Below are 14,827 nucleotides of genomic sequence, written 5' to 3' on the forward strand. Positions count from 1 at the left end.
CGACCCCAAGAGATCGCCCACGTCCCTTGCCATGCCCGGCCAGGAAAAATCGAGTTGGAGCATGGCAAGGGTCTTGTGAGTCCCCAGGTGAAGGAGCCGCTCATGCGCAGCCCACACCACTCTACCCCTCAATGCGGAAGGCACCACCAGCCGGTGGTGGCGGGATCTCCCGTCCCAGTGCATTAAAAGCCGCTGGAACAACCCCCACGAGTCAACTCTGTCCGCCCCCTGACCAGCCCCCCCGATGCGACGGCGCAAAGCGAGGAGGGAGGTGTCCTCCATTTGGAGGCGTCCCCACTCCGCCATGGACAACCCCAGCAAGGAATCCCTCCCTTCTTGCTCGATAGGACCCGAAGTCGAAGGCGCATCGGCGGCGGCCGCAAGGACTGAATCAGCGATCACATTCGGAGGTCTACAACGCCCCGAACCCAAAAGGCAAGCGCACTCGGAGGTGGGCGGCAACCGCGACAGAGCGTCAGCGTTCGTGTGGCGGATGCCCTTACGATATGTGGTGACAAAATCGAAATCTTGGAGAATCTCCACCCAACGAGACAACTGTCCCGATGGTTGTTGAATCCGCAAGGCGTACTGCAGCGCCGCATGATCTGTACGGACGGTGAAACGTCGACCGTACAGATATGGGCGGTACTGCTGAATGAAATAAACGATCGCCAATAGTTCATGACGGGTAACGCAGTACCGTTGTTCCGCCGGAGACAACACCCGACTCCCGTAAGCCACCACATGCTCTACACCCCCAATGAGCTGCGAAAGCACGCCCCCAATGCCCGTGTTGCTTGCGTCTGTATCGAGCAAGAAGGGTTGTGAAAAATCTGGGTAACTCAAAGGCGGAGCCCCCCACCAGGGCATCCCGGAGGGAGCGAAAAGCAGCCTCCTCCTCCGGTCCCCAATGAAACTTGACTCCCTTGGACGTCAAGGCATGCAAGGGTTTCGCGATTGTAGCAAAGTCAGCTACAAACCGTCGGTAATACGACGCGAACCCAATGAAACTCCTGACCTCTCCCACCGAGGTGGGAGTCGGCCAGGAGCTGACACATTTCGTTTTGGCGGGATCCGTGGCAATCCCCGAGCGTCCAACAATGTGACCCAAATACCGCACCGATTCGCGGAGCAAATGACACTTCTGCGGTTTGAATTTTAAATTGGCAGCCCGCATTTTGAGGAAAACAGCACGCAACCTCTGGAGGTGGTCATCGAATGTTTTACTAAAGATGATGACATCGTCTAAGTAAATTAAACACGAATCCCATTGCAACCCCGCCAAGACCAATTCCATTAACCGCTGAAAAGTTGCCGGCGCAGAATATAGCACCATCGGCAAGCGGTTAAATTGAAAAAGGCCGTGCGGCGTACGGAAAGCAGTCTTAGGTTTAGATTCCTCGTCCAGAGGGAGCTGCCAGAATCCAGAAAGCAAATCCAACGTGGAAAAGAACCGCACCCCCGCTAGGGCATCAAGCGATTCATCCATCCGAGGAAGCGGGTATGTGTCGGCTACGGAAATTTTGTTTAAGCGACGAAAATCCACACAAAGCCGCAGCGAGCCGTCGTGTTTTTTCACCAAAACGATCGGCGCCCCCCAAGGGCTGGTGGAAGGGGATATAATATCTGCGGCTAGCATGTCGTCTACGGCCTATTTGACATGCTCCTTTCAGCGGGACTCAACCGAAAAGGATTTTGGCGGATTGGCGCGCTGTCACCCGTGTCAATATGGTGTCGCAGCAATTTAGTACAACCAATATCAAATTTGTGTTGACTAAAAACGTCGGAAAACTCGCGCAGGAGAACTCGAAGGCTCTCACGCTGTGAGTCGGCCAGGTCCACTGATCCCGCGCAAAGCGCATCCAGCCATCCTTCATCACGGTCCGAATGCGGTCGCGACGGAGGATCGGTGCTCACCTGACCCACGACCGGTTCCTCACAGGGCACCGGCGTTGCATGCGCAAGCACGGTCCCTTGAGGAACGACGGCCGTTCGCGATCCCACATTAAGGACCGCAATGAAGGGGTCCCAGTCCCCTTTCACCATGGTCTGAGCCGCTATCAAATCAGGTCCATTGACCCCGGCTCTAGATGGTCCTAACAGGACCCCCCGATCCGCAACTCCCTTAGCAAACGGCCGACGCAACCTAAGAGGCACAAGTATCTGAGCTCCCGGTGGTACGCGTACAGTCCTCGCCATGAGCGCCTGCACCGTCGCAAATGCCCGACGCTCAGCAGCGGGGGAGGACAAAAACATTATACGTCGGCCCGACGGGAGTTCGATGCAACCCTTGTCGATCAATATACGGATAGGCATTTTAGCCAAGAAATCCGTCCCCAACAGGCACGGAACCGCCAGCGAGGAGGAGACCAATACCGGCCCGGATAATTTGATGTCCCCAATACAAATTTGCGCGCGGATCTGCCCAATGATGCCCAGCGAGCCCCCGTTAGCAGCATAGCATGGAACTACCACGGGGAGCAAAGGACGGCTTTGAACGGGAAGGATGTTATGAATCAAATTCGATATAATAGTCGCCGATGCTCCCGTATCAATTAAAACCCGCACCTCAACCCCATCGATGTGACCGACCACGACCGACGACCCCGCCGACGCGGCAACAACACGATGGGCGAGCTCCGACCACTACCCCGGTTGGAGCGGCCGCCGCATTTCGGAACACACTGACGCAACACCTGGCGATTTGCGACCCCTGTTTGTTTCAGTGAGTGAGTGTGTGAGGTGCCACGACTCGCCGTATTCTGCTGCTGGAGCTTGGGTAGAGGCGGCGCGGCGTCCGGACGAGGCGTCGCTCCGCGCCGTCGAGGAGCCCGGCATCCTAAAGCCACGTGGCCCTGAAGGCCACAGTTGTAGCAGCGTGTGAGCGCCCCAGACGGCCTGGGCTGATCCTGGCGCTCGGTCCGTTCCGAGCCTGTGGTCCCGCGGATCTCCACTCCCCCGGCCGCTCCACCGCGCAGACCTCCTCCGATGGGAGGGTGGTAGCCGCCATGGCATGGCCGGCCACCCCCTTGCTGGCCTTGCGCCGCAAGGACCGCAAGCTCGCGTGGATGTGGCGCGCAACCAGCAAGGAACACATCTCTGTGTCGTCTTGTGCCAAGACGGCAACGTCCAACTCGTCCGCCAGCAGCAACAGCTTTTCCGCCACCATGGCATCCACTCCTTCCTTGTCCATCCGCGGAAAAGCTGCCTTCGCCAGGGCCAGGAGAGCCGTTCGGAAAGCCAGAGGCGATTCCTTGGCGCCCCGATGGCGATCGTGGAACAACTGCCTGCAGTCCGAAGGCGGACCATAGACAGCGGACAGAAGCTGCAGCGCCAACTGCAGCGTGGCGCGCTTTTCCTTTGGCGCCGAGGTGAGGGTAGCCAGGGCGTCATTGTCGAGCATTGCCGGCAGCACGCGTAGTGCTTCGTCGTCCGTCCAATTCGCCATCTCCTGATGAGCGAGGAAGCGTCTTCTGAAGCCGCCCCAGTCCCCGTCCTCGCCCACGAACTCTTTGAGAGGCGGTAGTCACTGCTGTAATGCGACGTCCGTGGTCGTGGATCGCGCCCCGTCGTTCCCGGCACTCGGTACAGTGTGGGCGGGCAGAGCGTATGGCATCGCCGGTCGCTCCGTTGGTGACGCGCTGGCCGGTGTTGATGACGTTGCGGCTTCTGCTTGGCACTCGGCGGTCACCTGACGCAGGCCGGCCCCGCCCTCTGCTCCCACTGTAGCGATGGCGGGAAATTTGACCGCGAGCCGCGTCGAGGTGGCGGGAAACGGCGCTGCGTGTCGGCCGCCGTCGCCCCGTACAGCTTCTCCAGCCCCCAGCCGCGTGATCTCCTCCAACGTGGCGGCCGCAGCGTAGAGCAGCTCCGCCAGGCGGGAGTGAGCCAGCCGAAGTCCCTCGGCCGACGCTCCCCACCCTTCCTGTCGTTGCGGCGCGGGTGTACTCGGCCCCGGCTGCTCGGATCCGACTTCGGCCATCTCTGGTGCCGAGTCGGCCGAGGTGTCCTCCATCTCCGGCTCCCTGGTACGAGTCGTCCCTCGTGTGTCCATCGTTGAACGATCACTTCTGACACCAGATGTAGTAAGTTGCAGGAGGCTCGGACGACGTCGTTGGAGGCACACGTATTTATTAACACCAACGTATTTACAGAGCCGGAGATACACAACACTTGAAGGGGTATCGGCCCCTTCACCCGTCTAACAGGGAGACCCAACGTCCACCCCAGCTAGCATGCTCCCAGGTCCTCCACTACAGAGCTAAGGGAGGCTATCTATCCCAGCCCTGGTCAAGCTGGGATTCCCGGCACCCTGAGTCTCCAGACTGGCTCTTATAAGAACATCAGTCTGGGCTCTCGGGGCCACGCCACCGGCTTTCCCTGGTCGGTCCTGACAAGGACAGCGAGCCAGGGGAGTTCCGGGGCCTACTCTAGCTGGTCTTCAATCTTCGCTGTTTAAAGCTAACACTCGACCTCGAGCCCTCCGGCTCACCACCTTTCATAGCAATCGGTCCCCCGGGGGGGGCCGTGGGGGATGCAGGTGCGGACGTCGGTGTGAGCACCTTCTCTGTGTACGGCCGTAACCACGCCCCTTGTGTTTGTTACCCATTCGTGCCAATACACCTTTCCAAATACACCTCTACACATGCACAACATTTCCTGTATCCATCACTTCCTCACCCCATCATTGCCAGTACCCTTTCCAGGACTATGCTACGGTTCAACTACCACAATGTGCTCCTTGCCAACCTCAGAAAATGGCTTACCACCAAACTTCAAACGGTCCAGAATACTTCCTCCAGACCTCACCAACACCAACATACACATTCTGTACACGTTGACATTCTTTTTATCTTCAGCCCTCTTTTGCACAACTCATAATATTGATGGGGTCATGCCAATCCATGATTTTTCCATAATCCTAAGATCATCATCATCATTCAATCTACTGCTGGATAAAGACTTCCCAAAGCCGCCTCCATCTCTCGTGCCTGCACAGGAGCCAATTTCATCCCTCAATCTCCATTGCGGATAATCTGTGTGGTCCTTGATTTCAGTGCACCTTAAATAACTGTCCGTGATTTACATACTGTATATACATATACTGAATTCCACTGCAAACCTCTAACCAACAATTCGTTGAAATTAATCGAGACATCCCTCAAGCTACACTGAACTGAGCATAGAATGAGGCTTGTCCACATCGATGGCCCCATGGTGAGAGGCTTGTCTTTACACACGGTGGCGTCTAATGAATTACAATGATGTGGCACTCATTTTATTGACACCAAATGGCTATGTAGCCAAGTCAACCCCAACTAGGAATTCAACTACAAACTTGTAATTATTTAACCACTCTGGCATCTGTCTAGGAACTTTTTACTATAGAGTATAACATGAAAACCCACCATTCGTTTGTTGCTATGGTTCGTACTTATGTTGTGATTAAACTTAATCAAACCGGAATATACTTGGCAATCACTGCTCCCAATCGAAAAAGAGTCACGAGACTTGGTGAGGCTTTCCTGGGTAGACAAGCAGTGTAGTAATCATTGTTGTTGTTTAATAGACAAAGACAATGTGTACCTTTTTCTTTTTTTTCATTTATTTCTTCTTCAGTCTGTAGATTTAAAGAATAGAAGATAAAATGAAGAGGACATTTTCAATGCACAAATTGTGTACATATTATAATCCATGAATTTACGACTGAATTGAGCAATTACTGGTAAGTGAAAGGTCACATGGAGTTACTCTGTCTGCTGAGGGACCCAGAGTATAAAGGAGGTGCATATCTGGTGAGATGCTCAGATCAAGGCACATGTGAGCAGTGTAACTGCACAAGAACCCCTGATCTTTAAGGATCCCTGGGGTCACTGTCCAGATGTGGCCATCGGTGAGGTTAACGTTGTTCTCCTTACCCTTCCACCTTACCAGGCAACTCTTTGAGGTCATGAAACTACAATTATACAAAACAATTATAACGTATACAATGCCCCTTAATCAGACTGTAGGCAGATGGATGCTCGTGGATTTAAATGTAAGCAGTCTTTGAGGGAAGACGTATTATACATTGGAGATAAATTATTGTATACGAAGGTAATTGCTGCATTTACTATTATTAATTTGGGGAGTGTATCATTGGAGGAGCAATATATTTTCCAAGGCCTATTGCCCCGAGCTGTAAATGCCATTACTGTGCTTTTACAGGTAGGTAAATCCATGTATGGCATTAAGTGGTCTAAATCATATTTTGAAATATTGTCACATTAGGGGATAGATAATTATTCAGGGCTTGTGTTGTGCTTCATCAAGTGAAAAACATGCAATGCCACTATCTCTTTGCATTTGAATCGTCATGTATTTGATAATATCTAATCTGCAAATCTCAATATAACAGGGTTATATCATGTTGTCAGAATATAAACGCAGCAATAGCTGTGTATAAGGGGTGTTTTTCCAATTTTAGGATTAACATGAACTATCCAAAACTGTCCGTGGGAAACAACATTTAAGGCAAGTGGCACCAAGGCATTACGTAATGTTAATTATACGTTTTTGCAAGTGACGTAAATTATTTTATCACACTGACAAACAAGTGGCCGTATATGGGTACGCGAGTGTGTGTGCGTGCATGGATGTGTTTGTGTGAGTGCAAAACAACCCCCATCTCTTTGTGGTGCTGGCAGATGCTACCACTGTGGTGTGTTGTGAGCAATGCCAGCTGACTACCCTCATGGCTCACCCATGCCTTATATTAAGTAACTGAGAACCACGCAAAGAAAAATAATGATATCCCAATAGACCTGAGGGATCAGAAGACCCACATCTATGGAAAGATGCAGAACTATCCCAATTGCTGGCAAACGTGGCCACTTGTGACAGTCAGCAAATTCCTTCGTGTGCCATGTCGGCCTTCATAGGTGCTCGCTAACAGCACTTCCCCAACAGCCTGTAAAAGCTATATGGGGATCTTTGTCTGTGAGTGCAGAAGTGAGAGCTTCACGCCACCGACTATGGAAACGTTAAAGCTGGGCATGTATGGTGCATGCCTGTGATTCATCACTTTGGGTCATACACATTGCCCTGAATCACCCAGATGTGCAAGGCTGAAAAGTGGTAGAGAACAAATGGCAACAAAGCAAGTGGGTTCATAGATGGCTTGTGTGGACCTTTATGTATATTTTGCTCTTAAGCAAGCAAGGTGAGATTTTTCTAGAGACTTCAGTTTCCTGCAACACTAAGAAAATCACTCCTCATTAAAATTAAATCACCCAAACATCACAATGCAGGGCCCCCTTCGTAAAAACAATTCCTGAGCCTCGGTGAGGCTTCCCTGGATTAGGTAAATATTATTATTTTTTAATTCCTAAAAAAATCTAATGGAAAAAGAAAGGTAAAATGATTAAAATGTAAAATGTTGAATAATGCAAAAGGAAAATAAAAACAACTTGGGCCCAAAACATCTAATTCCAAATCCAACATTTAAAATATGAATTATTAACCCAATTTGTACTCCCAATCTGAATTGTAATCATATGTTGCTGCAGCTGGCGACTAATGACATATACAGGTATCCCTCGATTTACCAAAGGGATGTGTTCTTCCAAAAACACAGCGTAAAACGAAATTTCGTAAATTGGAACAGCTTTTTCCATGAATTGAATGTACAGAATTATGGATGTGTTTTGTACAGTCATTCCAACTCTACTCCTAACCTAAAATATATATACCTAAATCACTTTTCACAATACAAAAATAAAATGAAGAACATAAGTATAAACACGAATAAATAATAACAAAATAAAACTAAAATAATTAACCTTTTCAGGGAACTCACCAAATAATCTGCATTGTGGAATGACTGGAAAGGTGATATGGAGGAGTGACTGTTGCACTGTAGGGATACCGTGGCTTGTGTCGTGGATGGATGATGCAGCATCTCAGGTGGTTCTTGTTTGATCTCGTGGCGTGTGCCGTGTGGAATTTTGTTCATGGGGAAATTCGATTTCGTTAATCGAGAAGTGTCCATAATTTGTCAATTTCGTGAACGCAAAATTTCATAAACTGAACGTTCTTAAATTGAGGGATACCTGTCACATGAAAACCCAACCTAACTGGCTGCAAATGTAGCAGTCCCTAACGCTGGCTTGACAGGGTAGTGACTCAATAAAACAAGTATAACTTAGACATTATAAATCTGAAGGACCACACATTGGAAGAATGTAAATGCTGCATCTATAAACTTGGCATTATATAGTGACCGCATTGTGAGTACCGAACTAATCAGACCCATTCTACATGTTGCAGTGTTCCTCTCCCTCCGCTTCACTCTCACGAGTCCCAATCCTCACTCTCTCCCCTCGGATGTCTCCCTCACCCCGATTGTTTGACTTTCCCCATCGTCTCACCTCACTCCTACGAGAGGTAGAAGCAACAGGAAGCAACTGTTGCACATCACACTTCTGAAAGCACCTTTTGATTCGAATAAGCCCAGGAAGGTGAAGCCTTAAAATAAACATACAATCACTAGGTCTTCACCATTTACCGTGATTTTTAGTGCCCTGCATGCTGCACACTTGGTGAATGACATTGCAACACAACAGTAAAGCAAGATTTGACCTTACTGGGGTCTTTAGATTTGCCACTTTGACCTTTGCATGCCTAGTGATATCACGAGGTGCACTTTCCAAAGCAGGATAACAAAACAGTTACGTTTTGAGCATCTTCAGATGCTGTTTCCTTGAAACAGTACATCTGAAAAAATTGGTGTCAGTTACATATAAACATAATTATAGTTTGTACTCGAAACAGAAATATACAAAACACAGTATTAACTTAACACAACCACTGTATGAGCATCCACAGACACCGCACCTTCTTCCTCCAGAGGCCCACGCGGCGGTGCAGGGGAATGTCCTGGCTCCAGGCCACCACCTCCATTTCGACACGAGTGCCAGCTGTGTGAGCAGTGCTCTCAATGAGTCACAGCATGGGCGTGCGCTCTGCTGCACACTCCATTCAATCACACTTCTCACGGTGAGCAGCCTGAATACATGTTACTTTCCTATTACTGAATAGGCATTAGCACGTCACATCAGCTTATTTAAGGGAGACTTAGTTGTTGCTTTATAATCTATATTAAAATGTCAAAGGTTTCAATCTTTTAAATTAAAGTCACTGTAATATGGTTCTACATTACAATAATAATGAATAGACCTTAACGTGCATTTTCCTAGGACTTCAGTTTCATACAACACGAAGTAAATAAAAATAGAACCATAATTAAAATGAAATTGCCCAAACATCCCAATGCAGGACCCTTTACACAAAATATTTGGAGATTCAGTGAGACTAGTCTCAATTTTTTGTACAAAAACAACAGTAAAAAATGAAAGGTCCATCCTACCACAAATGCATTTTTAGGTGGGATAGTTGCCCAGGGTATGACAGTCAACTGTGTAACTGTGTAATAACAGCTATAGTGGGTTCACGTGGGGGATTGGCTTGCCGGTCCTGCTTGTAGCCAATAAGGGTCGAGATAGGAAGCGTGGGGCCGGCGTGATCACGGCATGTCATCAGGGGTGATTGGCCCAGCCATTTGGGGCCCCAGCTAATGGGGATCCGGATAAGAGGCGTGGTCCCGGGATTGACAGGGAACCATCGAGAACGGTCGAGATTGCCCATGGAGGATTGGCTGGGGGGACCACGTGACGAAGGGATTAAGAGGGAGGAGAGAGAGATGATCGGGGAGAGACGGGGAACTGAACGGGGCGAGAGCCACGCGCGAACGGGGCTCCGGGTGCCACGTGCGCGGTGGAAGTTGGTGGGAGTCCGCCGCTCTCCGTTGTCTGCCAGCAACGGAGCGTGTGGGAACAAGTGTACCGTGAAGTGAAAATAAAGAAGACCGATTCCGAATCCGTCTCCGGAGAATTATTACATTGGTGTCAGAAGTACTTCTGCGACTGTTTGGACGATCGTCAAGATGTCCAAGCACCCCAGAAAAAAGAACCTACCTGTACCTCTATCGGAGGAGGAGGTCGAGACGGATGAAGATGAGCTGTTGGGAGCTACAGCCCCTATGCCGCCTGCTGAAAATGTACTTCTCGACGTCTCTCAGCGTCGACCGACGGAAGATGCGACCGCTGCAGGAACAAAAGGCGAGTGGCGGCTGATGGCGGAGCAGATCGAGTCTTTACGCGCCATTCTGCTTAGTCTGGTGACCGCGGTGGCATCCTCACCAGCCGCGGGCCGCCAGATTGCCGATCAACTGGACGCCGCGGGAAGGAGTCCGGTGAAAGAACCTGCGTCCGCCATTCCTTCTGCTACGCGGGAGGACGCCGTCATTCTGGGTGGAGCGGCTGCACCGGAGCCGTCGGCCGCCATTTTGGGCGCGCCTACCGCCACGCGGCCGCCGGCCGCCATTTTGCCTGATACGGGTGGAGAGCGGGAACGGCAGTCGGAGACGCCCGCGGCGCGCGCTTGCCACCGCGGGCATCGCCTTCCACAAATCAAAGAATTCATCGCCGGGGGTGATTGGAGTGCTTTCACATGGCGCTTTGAATCGGCTTTTAGATCCGTCAATTGGACGGAGGATGAAGTACTGGGAGCGCTACCTACACTGCTCGACGATGTTTCTCTGGGGGTCTTCCGTTCCATCCCGGTGGCCAAGAAGAAGACACTGCGGGGCGCGTTCGCGGAGATGGCGGAATTCTATGACCCACCGACGTCAGCCACCAGAAAATTTATGTTACGTCGCCGAGCATCGGAGGAATCGCCGTTGGCCTATCGTGGGGCGTTGATGGCGCTGGCCATGGCTGCCTACCCCGACGCGACGGCCGACCATTTGGATCCTCTCATCCTCTCCCGTATGCTGGAGTTGGCTCAGGAACTCAAGATTTCGCTGCCAGTGTGCGGCCACGAACCACTTACATCGCGATGGGTGGCGCGCTGCCTGGACGCAAAATTTAATATCAGGCGTTGGGACCAGATGGCGGCGTGGACGGGGAAACCAGAGATCGACGGGCCACCTTTGGGGTGGTCTCCACGACTGGTGGTCCACTGCTCCGACGACTCGGGCGACGACGACATGCTGGCTGCTGCTGTTTCGCACGAGATTCCGGGACGGCGGCTGCGCGACCAGCGTGGCAACTACATGGGCCGTCCGCGTGCAAGGGCCGGGTCGTCCGACCGCCGGCCGACGTCGGCGGCGTGCTTCAAGTGCGGCAGACGGGGCCATTTCGCCCGTGACTGCCGCTGTCGGCCTCTACTGTCGCCTCCTCCGACGAGGGGACCTCCATCTCCTCCACCTGCCGCGGAGCCGCAACAACCTCGGGCGAGTCGGCACACATCGGACACCCGGCAGGTCCTGTCACATCACCCATCCATTCGCACTCATTTTCACACTCCTCAGGAAAAATTTACTTCCCCCGCTACAGTTACGCGCTCTGCTACGCAGTGGAAAAAATTGGCTCGCAGGGTTGTAGCTGCGGCTTCGGGCTCGTCGACGGTACGCGGTACCATCGACGGCGTTGATGTGCGTATCTTGGTGGACACGGGCGCGTCGGCCACCATCATTTCTGATGTTATTTTCCATTTGTTGTCCATCCCTGCGTCGCAGATACGTAAGGTTAATGATGCGTGTGTCGCTGCAAATGGGGGAAGCATGGGTATCTGTGGCCAGGCAGATGTGAGCATCACTATCGGAAATATTACCGCCGCAGGACCTGTATTAATCTCTCGCTCGCTAGCTGTTCCATGCTTACTGGGTACTGATTTCCTGCGTCGGATGCCGCTGAAAATACGAGTCGACCAGGATTGTTTAGAAATGCCGGGGGGTCGTCGAATGGCGTTCCTGCCTTCCTTGCTGGCCAGCGCGCCTGCGAGTAACGCAGTTACTGCCGTTGTTGCTGCTACGGTAGAAGTACCACCGGGAGCACAGATGCTAATACCGTTGCGTTATCGTAAACCCCTTCGAATGGGGAAGGGTGCAGAAGGCGTGCTGCTATCCCCATCGAATTCGGCATCTAAATCCTTTTCTTTAGCGGTGGCACAAACGATCGTGCGACCGGGTCAAGCACCTTTTATACAGGTGTTAAATGGGGGACCTGACCGCGTTATTGTTCCGGAGGGGTCGGTGTTGGCTCACGCCACTACCGACTTCGCCTCTTGCGACGCAGCGCCGCGCGCACGAATGCCCGCTGGTAGGCCCCCACATGATCGCTCTCAAGAACGTTGGATCGCAGACTTGTGCGGAGAAAATTCTTCCTTGTCGAACGAACAAAGGAACGCCCTGCGTTCATTATTGATACAGTACACTGATGTTTTCAGTAAAAATGATTTGGACCTCGGCCGCACGTCGCTTTTGTCGCACCATATTGACACCGGTGCGACGCCTCCCATCTCTATGCACCCTCATCGCATGAACCCGGCGGAAAGGGATCACGTGCGCGGAGCGGTAAATGAATTGTTGGCGGCGGACATCATTTCGTCGTCCAACAGCCCTTGGGCCGCGCCCGTCGTTCTGGTAAAGAAGAAAGATGGCGGTACAAGATTTTGTGTTGATTTCCGCCGGTTAAACAAAATTTCGGTGGCAGATGCATACCCCTTACCGAGGATGGATGATTCGTTGGACGCTTTATCGGGTGCTAAGTTTTTTTCCACTCTTGACCTGTCCTCGGGGTTCTGGCAGCTTCCCCTCGACGATGAGTCGAAGGCGAAAACGGCATTCCGCACGCCGCAAGGTCTCTTTGAATTTAATCGGTTGCCTATGGGCTTGAATGCGGCACCGGCGACGTTTCAGCGGCTCATGGAATTGGTGCTGACTGGACTGCAGTGGGAAACGTGCCTCATATATCTTGACGATATAATTGTTTTCAGCCGCACGTTCGAAGAACACCTCCAACGTCTAGAGGCGGTTTTTCAAAGAATGCGTACGGCTGACCTTAAATTTAAACCTAAAAAATGCCACCTTCTGCAACACTCTGTCCGGTACTTGGGTCATATTGTCAGTTCGGACGGCGTATCCACTGACCCTCTGAAAACGAAATGTGTACGAGAGTGGCCCACACCCACTTCGGTGGGAGATGTTCGGCGGTTTATTGGGTTCGCTTCCTATTATCGCCGCTTCGTTAAAAATTTTGCGACGTTGGCAAAGCCATTACACGTTCTGACTGGCAAAAATCAAAGGTTTAAATGGGGAGCGGAAGAGGAAAAATCTTTTATGGCACTTCGGGACCACCTCGCCACGGCGCCAACGCTGGATTACCCAGATTTCTCACAGCCGTTCATCCTCGATACGGACGCTAGTGATATCGGCATTGGGGCCGTTTTGTCGCAACGTAAGGACGGGGTAGAGCGAGTAGTGGCGTACGGCAGCCGGGTTTTGGCCCCTGCGGAAACACGCTATTGTGTGACAAGACGGGAACTTTTGGCAATTGTTCACTTTGTCCGATTGTACCGGCCGTACCTGTATGGACGAAAATTCCTAGTTCGCTCAGATCATGCGGCTTTACAATACTCCTTGAAATTAGATCAACCGTCAGGCCAATTGGCTAGGTGGTTGGAATCGTTACAGGAATTTTCCTTTGATATTACATACAGAAAGGGGGCCCGTCACGCGAACGCTGACGCGCTCTCAAGGCTGCCGCCCCTTCCTCCGTGCACTTGCCTGACGGGCACGCACCGCTGTGCGGCACCAGCCACCTCGCCTTGTCCGGTTATGGGGGCGATAGCGGATGAGGATGCAGGGGCGAAAGCGAAGGAGGACGACCAGCAAGGGTCGGTGGACACGGATGATATCTTACGGCTACCACACGCGGTCTGGCTACGTGAGCAGGAGGCTGATGCCTCGCTGTCTCCGCTACGGAAATTGATAGGGAAACAAAAATCTCAATTGGCGGGTTGGAAATGGCAGATGTTCCGAGGCAAGTCGGGATTGTTAATGTGTACTGACGGGTTGTCTGACCGACCACGCTTGGTGGTGCCTACTTCGCTTCGCTACGACCTGCTTCGTGCTCTGCACGCTGATAAGTTGATGCACCTCGGCGTCCAAAAGACTTTGGCCGCGCTGCAGAAGGATTTCTTTTGGGCCGGTATGACGGCAGACGTCAAGGACTTTGTTCGCTCATGCCAGGACTGTGCAAAGAGGAAGCCGCCTCGGAACCCCTATGTACCACCGTTAAGTTCCATTGAGGTGTCCCGCATTAACGAATTGGTTGCTCTCGATATTCTGGGCCCGTTTCCCCCGTCGGCGAGGGGCAATAAATACCTTCTCGTCGGGGTGGAATATTTTTCTCGATGGCCGATGGCCTGGCCTCTGCCCGACCAGACGGCAGCATCCATTACCGACGCTTTCTTGAACGGGTATGTCATGGATAAGGGGGCACCTGAGAGGCTGCTCACAGATCAAGGGCGGAATTTCTCTTCCAAATTGCTTAAGGAAGTTTGTGACGCGTTGGGTACGAAGAAAATTCGCACTTCTCCTTACCACCCACAAACAGATGGTATGGTGGAACGATTCAACCGCACCCTCTCGGCTATGCTTTGTCACACGGTCAGTGAAAAGCAAACCGATTGGGACCTGCACATACCAGGCGTCTTAGCGGCTTACCGCATGGTTCCACACACGTCCACGGGATACTCACCATTCTTTTTGATGTATGGCCGTGAAAATGTTCCACCCATCGATGTGCAATTGGGTGAGCCGAGTAAGCGACCGTCCCGTTCCTTGCCTGACCACGTGCGTGACTCGCTTGAACGTGTGACGGAGGCGCGAGAGGCTGCCCGGTGTGCGACGGCCCGTGCTCAGGCAAGGAACGAACGTTATGCG

At 51.9% G+C, this 14,827-nt stretch overlaps 2 protein-coding genes across 3 annotated transcripts in view; both read right to left on the reverse strand.

The window, feature by feature from the left end:
- Positions 1 to 14,827, reverse strand: part of LOC144736816 (uncharacterized) — a 674,279-nt gene that overhangs the window by 288,281 nt on the left and 371,171 nt on the right. The window lies entirely within an intron of this gene.
- Positions 5,263 to 14,827, reverse strand: part of LOC144736856 (zinc metalloproteinase nas-36-like) — a 33,319-nt gene continuing 23,754 nt past the window's right edge. Inside the window, exons 10-11 of the mRNA XM_078619512.1 lie at positions 8,875 to 8,957; positions 5,263 to 5,620 (exon numbers count right to left, since the gene is read on the reverse strand). Coding sequence (XP_078475638.1) covers positions 5,456 to 5,620; positions 8,875 to 8,957 — 248 coding nt within the window. The 3' untranslated portion in view covers positions 5,263 to 5,455. The remainder of the gene's footprint in view (positions 5,621 to 8,874; positions 8,958 to 14,827) is intronic.

The sequence above is a fragment of the Lampetra planeri genome, chromosome 3, assembly GCF_965212315.1.
Source record: "Lampetra planeri chromosome 3, kcLamPlan1.2.h2, whole genome shotgun sequence".
NCBI classification, from domain to species: Eukaryota; Metazoa; Chordata; class Hyperoartia; order Petromyzontiformes; family Petromyzontidae; genus Lampetra; species Lampetra planeri.